This window comes from Panthera pardus, unplaced genomic scaffold, assembly GCF_024362965.1.
Source record: "Panthera pardus isolate Hobbes unplaced genomic scaffold, ASM2436296v1 HiC_scaffold_6, whole genome shotgun sequence".
Taxonomy (NCBI): domain Eukaryota; kingdom Metazoa; phylum Chordata; class Mammalia; order Carnivora; family Felidae; genus Panthera; species Panthera pardus.
The window spans coordinates 40,476,919-40,495,078 of NW_026526991.1; the positions used below are offsets into that span (position 1 = coordinate 40,476,919).

The 18,160-nt window shown below is 35.8% G+C and overlaps 1 protein-coding gene across 6 annotated transcripts in view; it reads right to left on the reverse strand.

Moving 5' to 3' along the window:
• NAV3 (neuron navigator 3) overlaps positions 1-18,160 on the reverse strand; it is an 820,281-nt gene that overhangs the window by 212,676 nt on the left and 589,445 nt on the right. For all 6 annotated transcript variants that reach the window (XM_053894885.1, XM_053894882.1, XM_053894887.1 and 3 more), the window contains one exon: positions 17,099-17,282. In XM_053894885.1, coding sequence (XP_053750860.1) covers positions 17,099-17,282 — 184 coding nt within the window. The remainder of the gene's footprint in view (positions 1-17,098; positions 17,283-18,160) is intronic.

Here is an 18,160-nt window from a genome sequence, read left to right on the forward strand (position 1 = left end):
CCAAGACAACAACAATAACAACAACAACAACAATTTCATTGCTGCTACAAATAGCAACTCTTCCAGTATCAAAGACATCTACTTTCAAAATATATTCTTTAGCACTCAGATATGTAATATTGATAATTTATTTCAATGGGTCACTTTATATAGAAATCTAGAATAGGCAATAATACAATTTGAAAGAGAAAGATACTTTGAGTACCGAAGTAACTCTCCTCACAATTCTTCCACGTAAACAATATCATTTAAATTGTTAAGCAACAGGGGCGCCTGGGTGGCTCAGTCAGTTAAGCATCTGACTTTGCCTCAGGTCATGATCTCACAGTTCATGGGTTCGATCCCCACACTGGGCTCAGTGCTGACAGCTCAGAGCCTGGAGCCTGCTTCATGGATTCTGTGTCCCCTCTCTCTCTCAAAAATAAACATTAAAAAATTTTTTAAAAATTGTTAAGCAACATTTAATCAGGGCTAGGAAATATGGCATAATAATTATAGCCTCCTGCTCCCATACCCATTGCACAGATGATTAACCAGTCAATCACATAATTCTTTCCTATTGAGCCCTGTGGTAGCTCCAAAATCCTTGGCCACGACTCAGGTAATCTGTTTTGCCTGAATTGAGAGAATTTATTAATTGAGAGAATTAGAATGAGAATAAAAACTTATTTGAATCTCTTTATTGTCTCATCAAAACATTAAGAAGATTTGAGTGGCTCAGTACAGATTTTTATAGAAGATTCTATTATAGTTATCGGAACAGAACTCCATGCAGAAGTGAAAGTTACATAATCTTAAAAATTATGTAAAATCTTAATGTTTAGTTTTTATTTTCAAAACCAAATTGGACCCATAAAAAAAGAACACATGAATCATTAGAAGTTACCAACACATAATATCTGAGTCTCACACAATCTATCATTCTTTACCTCCATCGGCTATTACGAATTTCTTCTAAAAAAAATCAGTTGAAACAACTGATATTTGAATTGTGTTTAATTATTATGATAATTGAACATATTATGACATCTGAAAATATTTTTTTCTTATTTATTGATTCTACAAATATCCTTTTAACACCCATGATTTGCCCAGTTAAGAACCTGGAGAACCACAGCAACTTGTTAAGGAGTTGGGCCTTTGTCCTGAGGCAGTAGGGAATACCAAAAGGTGTTGACTGCAGAATAAAGGATAAATTCTCAGATTAGAGAGACTTTCTCTTAGGTGTGTAAAGGAGGAACTAGAGGAGGAAAAAAGTTGGGGTATTTGTCAAGGCTGGAACCCGGAGACCAAATAGGACATCACTGCTATAATTCAGGCTAGATTTGAAGAGGGTCTGAATGAAGACAGAGGCACAGGAAACAGAAGTAAATGATTAATGAGAGAAGTTAATTGTACCTGGAGGAACTGAAGAAAAGGGAAGAATTTAGGAAGGCTCCTGGTTCTCTGGCTTGAGTTGCACAGGATAGTTACATACATGCAGAGTAGGAAAAGCAGACTGAACATCCCTGGCATAGTGTATGAATGGAAAAAATAAAGACTCGACTTCTCAATCATGTCACTAGTCACAGGGTGAATGAATTAACAGGATATACTGGGAAGATGTATACTCAGTGGTGAATAAACTCACCTTTACAGTGGAGCTAAAGTCAAGATCACTTTAAGAGGAAATTAACTGCACATCCCTCAGAGTTTTTAAAGTGGAAGGTAGATATAGATATTATGAAATTTGATTCAGTTTTATGTTGTATTTATTCTAATAAGCATGTATGTATTGATGTAATCAACAGGTTAATTAATCATTAAAGACTTTTATTGACTGCCCATATGTACTGGCACTGGGCTAGAAAAATTCAATTTGGAAAAATAAGATTTACACATGCATGGTTTAGGTTTTACTGTGAGAAGTATAACACTTAAAACCAAATATACTAATTCAAACTCCTTTCTAAAAAGTATAATTTGATATTTAATGGAAACTGAATTTACTTCAAGCTTGAAAGGAGCAATATGCAAATATTAGGCAGGTATGTAAAAGTGATACATTAAAATTTTCATTTTCTCTGAATTATTAAACTCCAATGTCAGTAGTAAAATCTAGTATATGGGTTAGTAGCACAGGATTTCGACTCAGGCTGCTCTATCTGAATCCCGGCTTAGCTGTTTCTATTCTCTTTGCCTGTTTCCTCAACTGTTAAATGAGGATGACAACTTTGCCTACCTCAAGTTTTTATAAGGTTTGAACTGTAAGTCACTTCAAAGGGTGTCTGGCTTACATAAGTGCTATGCCAGTTGAAAAGAAAATTCAGTGGTATTCAGGTGTACATTTGAGAGTCCTTGAATGAACTAAGTCCTCACAGGAACCTCTAAATATTCTGGTGAATTCAGTACAACGTAACTATGTTCCTCGATCCCTACAATTCCTCTGCTCTCTTGTGCTTGGTCTTCCCCATGCCATGCCCTTTGGTTCTCACCTATCACTTCTGAGGTTACTACATTCTTACTCTTAAATCTCACAAGCATGGACCTCTTAGTATAGTAGTTGAGCTTTTAACCCTGGCTCTTGGTCTCCAAATTTATAATTACTTTGGGACCATGATTTGTGGAAAGCAAATTAAGTCCTTTTCTCCCTCCAACATCCCCTGGATCCTACTCACTCTTCTTGTTTCCTGAACTCAACAGTATGAATCCCTGTAGGTCCCCAAAGGACATCCAAGAAACAACATTCCCAAAGTAACATGCACAGGGGGAGACTTTCAGAACCCATAATTCTCAACACTGTACATAATCCAAAAAGTGTGTCAAATACAGAATTTAACAAATGTTAAGTTTGTAATATAGTGGTTAGATGAAAATACAGTTTTGATGTGCTTATAAAATATAGTAAATTTACTTTAATATTTCAACCACAGTTCTGTTTTAGATTTGTACTCTAGGGGCATTTGGGTGGCTCAGTTGGTTAAGCGACAGACTTCGGCTCAGGTCATGATCTCACAGTTTGTGGGTTCGAGCCCCGCGTTGGGCTCTGTGCTGTCAGCTGAGAGCCCGGAGCCTGCTTCTGATTCTGTGCCTCCCACTCCCTCTGCCACTCCCTCTGCTTGCAGTCTGCCCTCCTCTCTCTCAAAAATAAATAAACATTAAAAAAAAAACAAAAGATTTGTACTCTAGATTTCACAATTTGAAAGACAAGGTTAAAATGTCTCAAAAGCTGAGGCATTCCTCAATAACAACAACAAAAACAATTTGTCTTTAAGAAGATACCAAATAAACTACCATAACTCTAAATGTATTGCAAAACAATCAAAAGGAAGTCTCTCAAATGCGGTTGTCTGAAGTTTGCTCTGAGTTTGGTCCCTTTTCCCCCCAGCTTTACCCTTTTTCCCTGAGCAATCTCTTCCACTTCTATTGTTTCAATCAATAAAACATGGTTAAACAAAGTTCCCATGCCTGCATCTCTGGCCCTGACCTCTCTACTGGGCTCCAGAGCCACGCATAAGACACCGCCATCTAGAGGTCCCATTGAAATATCAACTTGAAGGCCAAGGCTGAACTTTTTTCTCTCCATTTCCTTCATCTGTTTTGATGATTGTATTGTTTTTTTCCTTACTGAAATATATCGCTATCCAATGAGTCAGAAGGAAATAAAGAAAGAAAGGAAGAAAGAAAGAAATATGATAATTTTATTTCACCCTTATCTCCAAACAATCCCCAAGTCCATTTCCTAGTCAGAACCTCATGTCTATTAACATTACACTGTTCATTTTCCTGCCACTATAGCTGCAGGGTCCCTCCCAATCCTCCCCCGAATGCACATCTTTTCTCTACTCTGTCACCAAGGTCATGTTCCTAAGTTATATATGGCATCATTTTTTCTCTGCTAAAAAAAAAAAAAAAATCTCCAAGACAATTGTCCTTTACGTTCAAGAAATGAGTCCCCACTCCTAGACATAACATCCAAAGCCTCCATAAATTGACCTCTGCCTGCTTCTCTAGTCTTATCTTTCATCACACCCTGTGGCAATTTAAACATAGAACTATAATAAATTCTTTGATGCTCCTTTCATTAAGAGGTGAAATCTTTGTTCCACTGACACTCTCCTTGAATTTGGGTGGGCTTGTCACTCCATTGACCAACAGGTCACCATGTGAGAAGCACAATGTCCTTGCGACTGCCGTGCTGGGGGAAGCTTTGTGTAATCACTATTCCCACTAAGCTGCCAGGCACATTGAGTGAAAAAGTCACTTGGAAGTGGGTTCTCCAGCAACAGATGTTCTGCCTCCCAGCAGTCTGTGACACCCCAGCCACTCCACCCTTCCCTGTAGAGGTCCTCAACTCTGTGGGGCAGAGACAAGCCATCTCTACTGTGCCCTGTCTGGCTCCTGAGCTCACAAAATTCATGAGTATAATCAAATGGTTATTGCTTTGCACATCTATATTTGGGATATTTTTTTGAACAGCAATGGATACTCAGAACACACTTCTATCTACACTGTTTCCTTGTCCACATACTTGCAGTTTCCTGAATATAAATGGCATTTAATTCATCGGTGACTTCATATGAGCTCTTTCCTCTAACTGTGGTCACTGAGTAACTCTGTTGGATTAGTTAGCAAACCCTGATTGAACTATCTGTTTAAATATCTAGGTTTTCTATTACATTGTCAGCAATTTGAATGGTAAAATCATCACCATACCTCAACCACACATCGAACATAATTCTTGGCACACAGTGGGGACTGACTCTTTGTTTGCTAAAAGGTCACAGCTGAAATTTTAAGTCACCAATGAAAAAGAACACTGGGCTCTAATGTAACATATGAAGAATCATTAGGAACAATATCATCTTTCATTAAAATATTTCATTTCATTTCCATACAGCATTCTTTGACTAAGCCCAACTGCACAGTGACAGACTCATTAAAACAAAAATCAAGCACAAAAGAGTTAAAGTGTATGTACTTAATACAAAAGTGATTGAATAAACTAAGTTTTTTAGAGTAAGGTAGAATATAAAAACAATTTTTCATCTACATACGTTCTTATAACTCCTCATCTATATTAAGAAACTTGAGAGAAAATTACTTTGGAAGCACCCTTTATTCCTCTCTTGTCTATTTACCATTAAGTCTTATAGTCACATAAACATATTATGAGTAAAAAATCCCTCTACAGAATCCTTATGTAGTCAGACATTTTGTGCTTTTGATTCTCAAAGAAAGAGAAAAACACACTTAATCATAAAATCACATTTGTCTTTTTAACAGCACTAATCCCAAGGGACCAAGGAGACCTACAAAGAAATCACAAAATAGAAAGTAAGAAATTTCCTGGATATGGGTTTTAGTGGACAATTTATAAATCCCAATTGTACTTCTATTGTTATCATGTTAAAAAGTTAGAAATTATTCCCTTCCAAATACACTGAAAATAGCTTGAGATCTGGAAGAAGTCACCCAACATATATTATAACTAAGTCCATGGGAACAAAGTCTTAAAAGATTTTTAGACAACAATAGGTACAACAAAATAAAAAGTTTTGAAGATAGGAAAGCACATCCACTAACATTTTAAGACTGAAATAGATTAAAATATATATCCTTATATATCCTATAATTGCTAAGAGTAGATAAAAACCCATGCATTCAGAATTAAGATTCAAAGAATTCTCTACACCAAATTCTTCCTTTATTATAAAGATTTTCCCTTTTATAGGATCCTTGTGCAGTGTTATAAAATGGTAACTGACAAGCTATTGGCTCTAAGAAAGATGAAGGTGTTCAACCACTTCTGTAAAAATATCTTTTGCGCCTCAAAACCAAATATGTTCCTTCAGAAATATTTAAGATATTCTGCAACAACTATACTCACCATCAGAGTATGTGATAAAAATACTCTGTCCCTATGCTTCAATTTAGCTGAGACATCACTGAAAACAGTTATTGCCTAATCCATAGATGAGTCAGAAACTTAGCTTTCATCCACATGTGTTTCTTTTTAGTAGCTGGGTGGCTGAAATATCATCCTGATTATATGTGAGACAGGTTACTGTGATAACTTATCCCATTAGTGACATATGGTATGTAAATAGATTATAACCTCTGTGTTATCTTAAATTTCAACTGACAGTTAATAAGGCCACCTGCATGGTCTGTTTTTGTGGGATCTCAAAACGGTAACTAGAGAGGGAGATGCCTGTGTAAGATATTACTGCATCAAAGTCTCATGCTTTTTTAGGAACGTAGAACTTCAGGATAAAGGGCAACTCAGGAAACCAGGCTCATATTTCTTCACAACCTTACCATAAATGAAATTTCCCAACAATGCTTTTACTTACACATAGCTCAAAGCACTATCTTGCTCCATGGATCTTTTCCACTTATAATTTTCAGCATGGAGTAAAATTGTATTACAATAAATTGAATGCTCCATTCCAAAAGTTCATTTTAATGCAACTACACACACACACACACACACACACACACACACACACGCGCACACATACCTGACTACTTTGGTAAAGACTACCCTGATTAGTGGAAAATCTGAATTACTTAATACTTGTAAGACTTAAAAAGTGTTGTAATAAGCACAAAATGTTAACTATTTCTTAGTACATGTTTCTGAAAATGACTTTATTATACTTATAAAATAATTATGTAACTGAATGCTTATACAGTATGAAGATCTAGGAAAAAGTCAATTTTTTAGAGTTATTATAATTGGACTATTGTCAATTTATTGCAAAACAAATGTAATCATCAATACATTCAGTTTCATGTTATGAAGGAGTGGCTGTGGTCTCAAAATATCTCTGATGGTGATTTTTGGTCCAGAGTCTACCTGACAGTTCTTGCAGGGAAAGAGGGCTGGTTGTATTTGTACATCTTTTCAGACTAAGAGGTCAGTCAGAAAGGGGGAGACTGTGGGTGTTGTCAGAAGGGGAAGCTCAGGAAATGGAATATGAAGAGGCAAATGTTAACAGTGTGCTTTATGATAAGGAGGGACCCTTGACTAATGGTTGAAGTCTCATAGGCAAGACTGTCTCAGCTACAGAAATGTTTACAAGTCCCCTAAATCTAACTCGGTGCTCACCCTGTCATCCCCTGATTACTATTTGGTTTTCTATGTAGCTCTAACTATGGGAAATTAATTCAATGGCCATACTGGGATGATTATTATAGTTATTATGACAGTTGCATTCTCTATTGTTAAGTCAGTAAGTTGAATGCAGTCTCTAGTGGAAAACAGATTAATATAAAATAATTTCATATGGTATAAAAATCGGAGGTATAATAATTAAGTCTACATTATCAGTGCTCTATTTGAGAAGTGCCCCCATACATACTAAAAATCAAATCGAACCAAACAACATCTAGTGTTTGGGAGACAATGTTTGTAAAATATATAAAAAGGATGTGAAAATGTCCTATGGTAAAATGTTGAAGAAATAAATTACAAGTTACCCTGAGTCACAGGATACGATGATACACAAATCACATTGTTGGTTGTTTTAAGAGCAAACTATAAAACACTGGCTAACTATTGTTTTTACTTATACATTTATGTAAAAAAACACAAGTCTTAAGTTAAACTCGAAATTAGTAGGCAGTCTAATACTTTATATATTATATTCTCCTAACTCCCTCGAAAAAGTAGGGTAGAACTACAATATTTTTATTATCCATCTGGAGACTTAGACTCAGTTAGTGGATTTTTATTTTTTTTTAAAGAAGAAAAAAGAAAGTTATCAGAACCAAAAATGATTCGGCCCATGCCTTCTGAGACTCAAATTCATGTTATTGTTTTCCCTAATGTGATGCCATTAGCACGCTTAAAAGGGAATAATGAAGGTTTAAGTTCACAACATCAAGAATAACAGGATAGAAGACAAGAGCCATCAATGGACAAGAGACTTCAACAGACTTTAAAAAATTGAAAATAAATGGAGTAATGTTAATGGAAAACACATAGGAAGAGAAGCTTCATCCCAGTGTACACATGCAGGGAGGATTCAGTCTAGAAGAATAAGGAGGAAAGCTGGACTAGGAAATTGGAGGTAAAATGAAGAGACTACAAAAAGGAGATTAGTCAAATATCCACATCAATCACTATCAATGACCGCTCTATGGCCGGATATAAACAAACCAATTAATTAACCTTCCAAACAAACAAGAAGCAATTTTAACTACCAACAACTGAATAATCCAAGAAAAGGAATGCTGGCACGGAGGGGTTCCTCAATACACCTGGACTCATCCTTCTAAAGCATCATTAAATGAACATTGGCTCATTCTTTCAATTTTTTTTTTTTTAGTTTATTTATTTGAGAGAGACAGAGACAGGGTGAGTGGGGGAGGGACAGAGAAGAGGGAGACAGAGAATCCCAAACAGGTTCTGCATTGTCAGCACAGAGCAACCCTGGATCATTCTTAAAATTGTCTATTAGTTAATGACTGCATTCAAACACATATCAACTTTCAATAGAAACTCAAGACAGCTGTTGAAAAGGAAAGAATCACAGTATATGTTTTGATTCCGCAGAACATATTTCTAATACCCATTATAGAAGTACTCCATTGGTTTGAAAAATCTTGGAATCAATCTGTACAAAATAGAATGTAAATCTTATGAGCCTTAATTTTAAGAGTGCAGACGACAGAGGATGGAAATTGTTAGTGGAGGCGGAGAACTGAATAGAAATGTTAATAGCCATATTTTATAATACAGAATACCAAAGATATTCTACAGTTGAGTGAGAGAGAAGCAAAGATGTTCATTCATTATATAAAGTTACAAAGTTAACCAATAAAAGAGCTAAAAAGAGTGAAATTTCACTATATTAGTAGCAATCCTAGGAAGACCTGTCCACACACTAATGACCACCTCTAATTCCTCTCTCTCTCCTTTTGCATTGATTGTCCATTTCTCCTTGATTCTCATCAAGTTACCACAGTGACCACTCCACTGAATAGCTCTCATCAGAGTCTCCAATGAAAAACCCAGGAATCAGATCTCAGTGCTCATCCCGCTTTTGTGCAATTTTTGAGGCAGTTGACATTCTGCAGGTAGGTTTGCAATGGTTAGAACCACAAGCTCTGTAGCCAGATTGCCTGGATTAAATATACAGTTTAGTAACCATGAAACTTTGTGCAATCTAACTGGTTTTTCGATTTCCAGTTTTGTTTTTAATCTGATAACTACGATTACTTACAATAGCTATATCAGAGGGTCGCTGTGAGGAATGGAATAATTAATAAGTATAGAAAGTACTTAGAATGGTGACTGGGGCTACATATAAATTATTATTATTAATCTCCTCCTTCTCCTTAGCCTACTTTCTTCACTTGCTTTCCAGGCAAACAAATTCTGGTTTTCTTCTGACTCTACAGGCTGCCCTTTTTTTAGTTTCCTCTAGCAGGTCTTGCAATCACTCATTGTCTAAATACAGTCTGGGTCTTGGCCCCAGTCCTCATCTTCTCTTCATCTGCATACAGATTTTCGGTGACTTTATTGTATCTAGGCTCACAGTTTTTATAATTTCTATATATTTGTATTCATAGAATTTTCATATATGGCCTACGCCTGTCCCTTAAATACAGTCTTGCAATTCCAATTGCCTTCTTTGTATTTCCTCTTGTATATACCTAGTAGACATCATAAAATTGACATGTCGATAAGTAAATATCTTTCTCCATACCAAATCTGCCCCTCCCACATTCTTTCCCTTTGCAGTAAATGGAATTGCCTTTCCAATGAGAATCTCCTCTCTGTTTACCAATCCCACTTGAAATCTGTCAGCTAATTCTACTGACACTGCCTTCAAAATATATTTTGAACTTAACTTCCTCTCCACTTTCAATATGGTACTCCAAGCTTTTCTCCATGACCTTCTCCCCTTCTTGTTTTTACCTTCTCCCCATTAAAAACTATTTCCAACAAAGCAGCCAGAGTGACCCCTTGATTTTTATACCTGTTTACACCTCTTTATGGAATATGGTGGCTTCCCATTTCTCCTGGAATAAAATCCAATGTCCTTGCAGCGGCAAAAGGGTCACATCACGCTAGTGTTTCCCTGCTCTTCATCTGAATTAATCCTACTCTTTTCCTGCCTCCTTCCCTCTGATCCATCCCAACTGGGTTATTTACTCTTCTTAAAATAAACCAGACAAGCTCCTAACTCAAGGTCTCAGCTCTTGTCTTCTGTCAGCTTGAAACTCTCTCTCCCAAGATAGCCACACTGCTGGTTCTCTTACCTCCTCTGCTCAATGTCATTTGAGTGAGGGCTCCATATTTAAATTGGCAGGAATATGGCTTCTACACAGGATCTTTTTTTCTGGTTTGTTTTTCTCTACCATCAGCTGTCCAGTTAGTGATACATATTTTAATTTTTTATTGTCTCCCATCACTAGGGTAGATGTAAGCTTCAAGAGGGCAAGGATTCTTTAATCTCTTTTGTCCTCTGCTGTATCTCAAGTGCCTAGAAGAGTGTCTGAAGAATGCTAAGTGCTTAAAAAATATGTACTGAACACATTAATGGAGGATGGGAGAGATGGGGAGTGTGTGAATCAAAAGAGAATGACCAAATTAATGAATACAAACTAGTGCAGAAGTATTTTATTTAGCTACATGGGAGTAACTACCAAAGGAAATACCTGAAATAATTAAAGTGTTTACCTCTTTAATAATAACTAAAGGGTTTATCAGACTGGGCATGAGACAGTCTGAGCATCAGGCCGTTGTTTTTAATAATGAGGATGTTATTACTTTGAATTACTTTCACATATTCAAATACAAGTTAGAAGTGGAATGGACAGAAGTGATCAGAGAAAGTGAGAAGGGAGAGACGAGGCTGACTTGAGGTTTCTAACATGGGTCAATATATTTTATTATACATATGACACAATATTTAAGGGGGAGAAGGTATAGTGTCAGTAGCTGAGTTGAGTGTCTATTACATGCCAAGTGTTGTGTTAAGGAGGCACTTTATACATGAATCACTCTCTGAGGACTTCTCAATGCCTTCATGAGGCAGTTACCTCCATTCCAATAGTAGAGGTAAGAACACTGGTATTTGAACAGGTTAAAATCATTTGCTCAATGCCACAACACTGGGAATTGGCAGGCAGAATTTAAACCCATGTTTGCCTGACTCTAAAATAACCAAAACTGTATAGATGCTGCTTCATCTATAACAACAGAAGTATGAGTAGTCGTCAAGCCTTTTAAACAGTGAAATAAAAGCACAACGTAAGCAAACTGTGTATGTGCGTATTATATGCTCTTTTATTATTGCACTCTCTTGGTTTCCTAAATCAGGCAATTAACAAAAACTCTCTATCCCTTCAATTATTCCTCTCTAGAAAAGAAAAAGTCCCACTTAAAAAATATTCATAAATGTCCTTTGCGTTTCATTTGTTTAAAGTTTAATTGATTCACTGACTTTTTTGAAGAGCACACTATAGGCCACAACACAGAGCTGAGTTAAGAAACTAATTGAAGCCAGGTTCACGAGGGCTTAAATTACCAGAGCCTTCCTGTCATCTTAAATTAAACTTCCTTAATATACTTTGCAAGATTTATAACCCCAGGCTGAAAAGCTGTAAGCCGTCCCAGTTTCTGAGTGAATCCCCCAGAAGGAAATGATGTTTCCTGGAAAAGAGACAGGCAAATGTCCTCAATGGAAAGAGGGTTCCAAGAGCAACGTGTGTGGCGGGGGTCGCGGGAACCTTTTCAAGGGGCTGCACAGGGACTAGATAAGTCACTCAAAGAACACGTGTCCATAGATTTTGCTATTTGGCGTGTGAGTCCTCTGAGAAAGTTCGTATAAATTGCAAGTGGACACATATTTGATTTTCTCCTACAAATGAGAAGCAGAAGGGCAAATGATCAGCTGTGGAAATCATAATCTCCCCAATTCTCAAAATAGCTGTTATGGTAGTTCAGAAAGATATATCTTCGTCGCTGCCTTTCTTACTCCTGTGATCTATGTGATTTCTTACCTATTTCTACTTTTACACTTAATTTCTTTTCTTTTTAACATGTTTTATTTCTATATAACATGAAATCTCTATTCATGTGATTCAGTGATCACTATTTGCGAGTTGGTAAAATTCACTATGTAATAACAGGAAGGAAAGTTATTTAATCATCTGGATAAAAATTAAGCAAAAAGGTCCACATTTTAAGAAAAAAAACCCTCTTTCTTAAACCTTTTAGCAAATAAAAATCATCATCTTTTACACATAGTATCATGTTAACACTTCATGTATAGCTGGACCAAGACATAAGAAAAATAAATTTTTGTTTTATAATCTTCTTTCACTACAATGATTTACCAGATATTCTTAGGAAGATTATCCATTCATGATATGCATTCTGCTCATTCCTGGCTGGTCTCATGTGTCAGACATTGTGTAAGATTTGGGTGAAATTAAACTTCCTGTCATCTTCCATGTCAACTAGAACTCTATGGTCAAAACTCAACACATGGAAAAGTATGATTAGCAGAAATAACCTGAATGCCCAAAACATACCTACTGATCAAATGAATTTTCTGAGTTTGAAAATTAAAGCATTCTTCTCTACTTTTTTTCTAGAAAAAGAAATAATATCTTCTGATCTTCTAGTTCAAATTTATAGAAAAGAACGATGACTTCAACTCTTACTAAAGATTTTTATCAATTTTATTGAAACATTTCTCATATTTTTCCAGTTGGTTTAAGAAAGGGTCTTTACTATTTTCAAAATAAAAAGAAAAGCCAGAAAAATAGGAGCAACTAGTCTTATATTCACATTAAATAAATGCAAATAGGATGTTTTACATTACATAATCCAGCAAGATCTTTAATCTTTACTCATGCAAAGTCCTTCCAAACATCATTGACAAAGAGAATTTAATTTTTATGTTAAATATATTCACATTTTTGAGAATTGAAGACTTGATTAATCAAGGCTTTATCACTCCAGATATAACCAAGTATTCCTGGGGAACGTTTAAGAAATTTACAATTCGAGTCCCCGCCTTATTTTAATATAGATACTACAAATGGATAATTCCAGGAATAATAAGAATTTCCACTGTACATCATTTTGAAAGTAATTGTATTTTAATAACATGACCACCCCAAGTCAAGGATATGTTTAATTATTTTTATTCTACTAATTTTATAAATACACACAATTGTCATTTGGAACTACTTACACTTGCAACTACCCATCTTTCTATTTAAAATTGGAAACAGGTGGAACACAGATTTGTTAATTCTTACATTATCTCATTTCAGAAATAATCATGGAAAACTACTATGTGTAAGGCCCTGTGCTTATTATTATAATTATTACTATTATTATTACTGTTATGAGTACTACCACACCAATAATTAAGATATCACAAATCTTGCTGTACTGATAGTGTTTGCCTTTTAGAGGGAAGTGGCAAGAATAAATAACGGATATAAGAAGTGAATTGAGGTTAAAGGCTGATTAAGGCTAAGCTAAGGAAAAAAAGAAAAAGTATGGCGAAGTGCAATGGGGAGCGGAGATGGGACGCAGGCAGGGTTAAAAGGGTGGTTAGGTAAGCATCAGTGGGAAGGCAACAGATGAGCGGCTGACTTGAGGCAGATGAGAGATTTAGCCAAGCAGCTATCAGAGTATTCCAGGCAAAGGATCAGCAAGAACACATTGCCTAAGGTGGGAGAAAACCTGGGCTACTTGAGACCATTGCAAGGCTTTGAGCAGAGAGTGACCTGTGCCAGATATGTTCACAGTGTCTTATGCTGTACTGACCCAGTGAACCTAAAAACAACCTCATGAGATGGGCACCAAGACGTCAGGCAAGTTGCCCCAGGCCACACAATTAGGCAGTGGGAGAACTGGGATCCAGGTTCGGGCAGTTTGATTCTAGAGGCAAGTTTCTTGTTGCCACCTGAGCAGGATACACACACTTACACACACACACACACACACACACACACACACACACACACACACACACCCAGGTATGCTCTCACGTATGTGAGCCTACATACCCACAAACATGCACACGAAAGTAGAGAAAGAGCTGAGAAACCAAAAAAGGAGACTTTGTTACCCACACTCGATTCCTCTTGGTCCATGTTTTATTTTCTCTCTTGTATACTTATTAACCTTTAGGTCAAAGTGTCTGTTTAAATGAAAGATGTTCCAAATGATTGAAAACATTTGGAGCTATTTTTAAAATAGCAAAACCAAGTTACAAATTCTTAATGTATAAAATACTCTGGGAATATATACAGTTACATCAATTTATTTTAAATAAACAAAAAGAATAAAACAAAATAAAACTCTCACTGAACTGAAACAATGTGCCCTTAAAATTTTTTGGAGTTGACAGAGAAAAATGTAAGAACATTTTCTGGCTAAATATCCAGAATACTATAGCAACCAGTTATTTAAGCTATTTACTTGGGAAGAGATTTAGAATCAACAGAAAGGCTTCATAAATCATGACTTATGACTCACACTTCAGGAGAATGAAGATAAATGTGTCACTGGGTTATTTTTTTCTGCATTAATTATCTTGGTTCTACTATAAAGACATATAGTAGATATCCTTTCTTATGTATATTATCACTACGGGCTTTTGAAAAATACATACAACGATTGTTGTATGTAAGTCCACATAAATTCTAATTCATAGGCTATTCTCTGACCAAATCTATACAAATAGAAATAAGTATTAATGTTTGAAATAATATTCTTCAAAACATACAATAAATTCTATTAAAATTAAGACTTGTAGCCCCTCTCCATCAGAGACATAAGTGCTATATTTACTAAAGCAAGTACTCCACATTTATAAATTATTGGTCTAAAAAGTAATTAAAAGTAATTAAATTTATCATAAGAAAAAATTATTTAGGAGTGTGCCTCAGTCTTAAAGGATACCGGTGAAAAGAATACTCCTCAAAACCTTTCAGAGAAAAAAATAAGCAGGCTCTCCCCAAAATGGTGTAAAATTACCATGCCTACTATATAGGGTTTTGTATCTAAAAAAAAAACACAATTCCATAACAGTCATGCATATCCAGTAAGAATGAGAAAAACAATCTCCCCAAAAGGGTCATAACCACTGAGAACTTCTGGGCAAGAAATTCCACATGGCAGATACAGAAATAGAATGAGGTAAAGCAAAGACAAACGATACTCCATATCACTTCCAGAGGTCACATGTTTTCTACAATACATATACCACTTAACTTCCTATGTTTTTTCCACTACTATTCCTGCCTTTTGTCCGTGGTTTAAGTAACTTACACCAAACTCTAGGAATTATTATTTCTGGCAGTTTTTACAATCTAGATCTTTCTACCAACTCCTCCAAATAATAATACATAATAAAAAGCTATTTCCTTCCCCCGCTCCTCTCCATTCTTAAGGAAATCCAAAGAACTTACTCCGTATTTTTTTTCACTTTGACTTTTGCATAATTTCACTTACATCATAAATAGCCCAGACGAGCTTAAAGAACAGAAACATATCTGCATTGAGTAATGAGAAATATCTTTTATCACTCCATGAACTCTGTAGTATACCCTATATTTTTTGATAAAATTCTAATTTTTCTATATCGATTTAATAATTCATTAGTGAATAAAATCTGCCAAAGGTAATAGAGTTTACATGGTCATATAGAGAAAAGAAATATTTCCTAATATGAAGAAAGGGCTAGTTGGCAGGTGAAAGAGAAGAAGATTTCTGAACTGTTGAATATTTGACAATAAGGATGGGGCGTGTGCTTTGTGAATGTAATTTGGACTTTAACTTTTTGAGTCAATACTAAATATCAAAAACAAATTCAAGGTAAACCGAGTGTTACTAAGTTTCAGGTTTGTCTTCTAAGATGGAAAAAGTTAAATATTTACATATGGAAAAAGTTAAATATTTACATATGTTTGATATGTATATATACTCTTCAACATGGTGAGTATTTTCATATTGGACATTCTCCCCACTAAGGAAAAACAATCAGCTATTTACGCAATAGAGCTAATGACCTGATACCCTGGTCATTGATGAGGAACAAATGAGCAGTATGCATGAAACTTGTTAACTTAATTTCATTCTGTGATGATTTTTTGATGTGTCAACTCAGTCCCACTTATTCAATCAAACACTAATCTAGGTGCTGCTGTGAAAGTATTTTGTGGATGTGGCTAAAATCCACAGCAGCTGACTTTAAGAGAGATTATCCGAGATAATCTGGGTAGGTCTGATTCCCCACTTGAAAGGTCTTAAGAGCAGGATGGCAGCTTACTTGAGAGAAGAAATTCCACCTGTATATAAAAGTTTTGGCTCATGCTGAGAAGTTCAGCCTGCCTTTCCTGATCAGCTGCCTTTAGGATTTCAGACTTGCCTAGGGAGTCCCCATGATCATGTAAACCAATTCTTCACAATAAATCTCTTAATCCCTTATTGGTTCTGCTTCTCTGGCTGAACCCTGACTGATAGAAAGTCCAAATTGGAAAACGGCAGTAATGGAAGTGTAAGGAAGGTGCCGTGATTTGTCAGCACCTCACCCCAGGCTGTATCTACAATGAGCCAACGGTATCAAGTCAGACGAACACATACATGTGTGTTTATAAATACACACACACACACACAATCATACATTAAAAACAGTATGTCCCCAAACACTCAAATCCCTATGTTTAACAGATCTGAAACTTTTGACAGACTTAATGAATTTATCAAACGACTCAAAGATAATTGAGTAGAGAGTAGGAGTCCAGAGTAGGACTCAATAGCACATTCTAAGTAATAATTTGCAGAAGGAAATAACCTGCCGCATCGCTGACAAGAAAGACATTTCACACACTTTGATACAAACCACAATCATCTCTAGAAAACAAACACAAATATTTCATCCCCAGAGTGATAAATGTTGCTCATCCAACCAAAAGAAAAGTGGTTTTAACTTGTGTCACATTAGTCAAAAAATATCATAACGCTGATACAACGACATAAATCGGTTTTTCAAACTCACAAACAAAAACTCATTTAAAAACGAGTTGTATCTAGACACGTTGATTTCAAACACATCTCTGCTTCCCTCCTTACCTGGACTGCATATCTTGCTGGCTTTTGGCCTGACTGGCTTCTGCCTGAGGGGAGGCGTGGCTGACTGGCTGCTGAAGCTCCACCAAGGACTGGTAATACTGTTGCTGATGGTGTTGTTGCTGCTTGTAGCGAGACAAACTGAAAAACAGCCCTAGAATGGCTTTTAAGTTTCCATTTCTTATTTCTGTATCAAAGGGAAAATATACAAACAGTAAAAACATACAAATGAATGTGGTTTTCCTTTTTATTATTTGTTTTACAACTGAAATTCTAGTTGCCATTGTCTTAGACTAAATCTGCGAAGATGGAAATGCAACTGGAGTCTCTCAGTCACTTGTGAATTTCTGACACGTAGCATTTCCAAATAGCTTGGAGCTTCAGGGACTGAGTCACGGGATGGGGGGGTACAGAGAACAAAACTTGGATGAGCGATGCTCTTTGCTGATCCTTAACTGCAATTTTTCTGGAGTTTGCTTCTTCCTACAAAAGGATGGGCTGTCTTGTGCTAATCATTTGATTTAGCATTCTGCTGCCCTCACAAATACACAGCTGTTATCAACGTAGTGATGGCTCCGAAGTGGAGAAAAAAAGCCACCTAAATGTTGGTTGTCCTGCATTATAAATCAGGACGGTATGGGTGTACTTTGTAATGGCAACTGGATTTATAGCAGTCCTAAATCACCCAACAATAAATTTATTAATATAGCTATCTGTCTATAAATATAGATAGATAGATGTAGATAGATATATAGTACACACATATATCATAAAGTCAACATCGTATTAATTTTTAATGCTCCAATTCTTTTATTTATAACTCATGTTATATATTAATAAATAATAAAGACCATGACATTAGATAACATAACCGAATAAATGTAAATGTATAAATCCTAGTAGAAATACATCAAGCTCCTTTATAAACGTTTCTAATATTGAATAAAAAGTTAAATGTACAAAGTAAGATACAATCTGACTCTAGCTTTTTTTTCTCTTGTAGTTATAACTTAAAACTTAGGAGTAGAGATGGAAGTAAAGTCTGAAATAAGGCCATGAAATCTA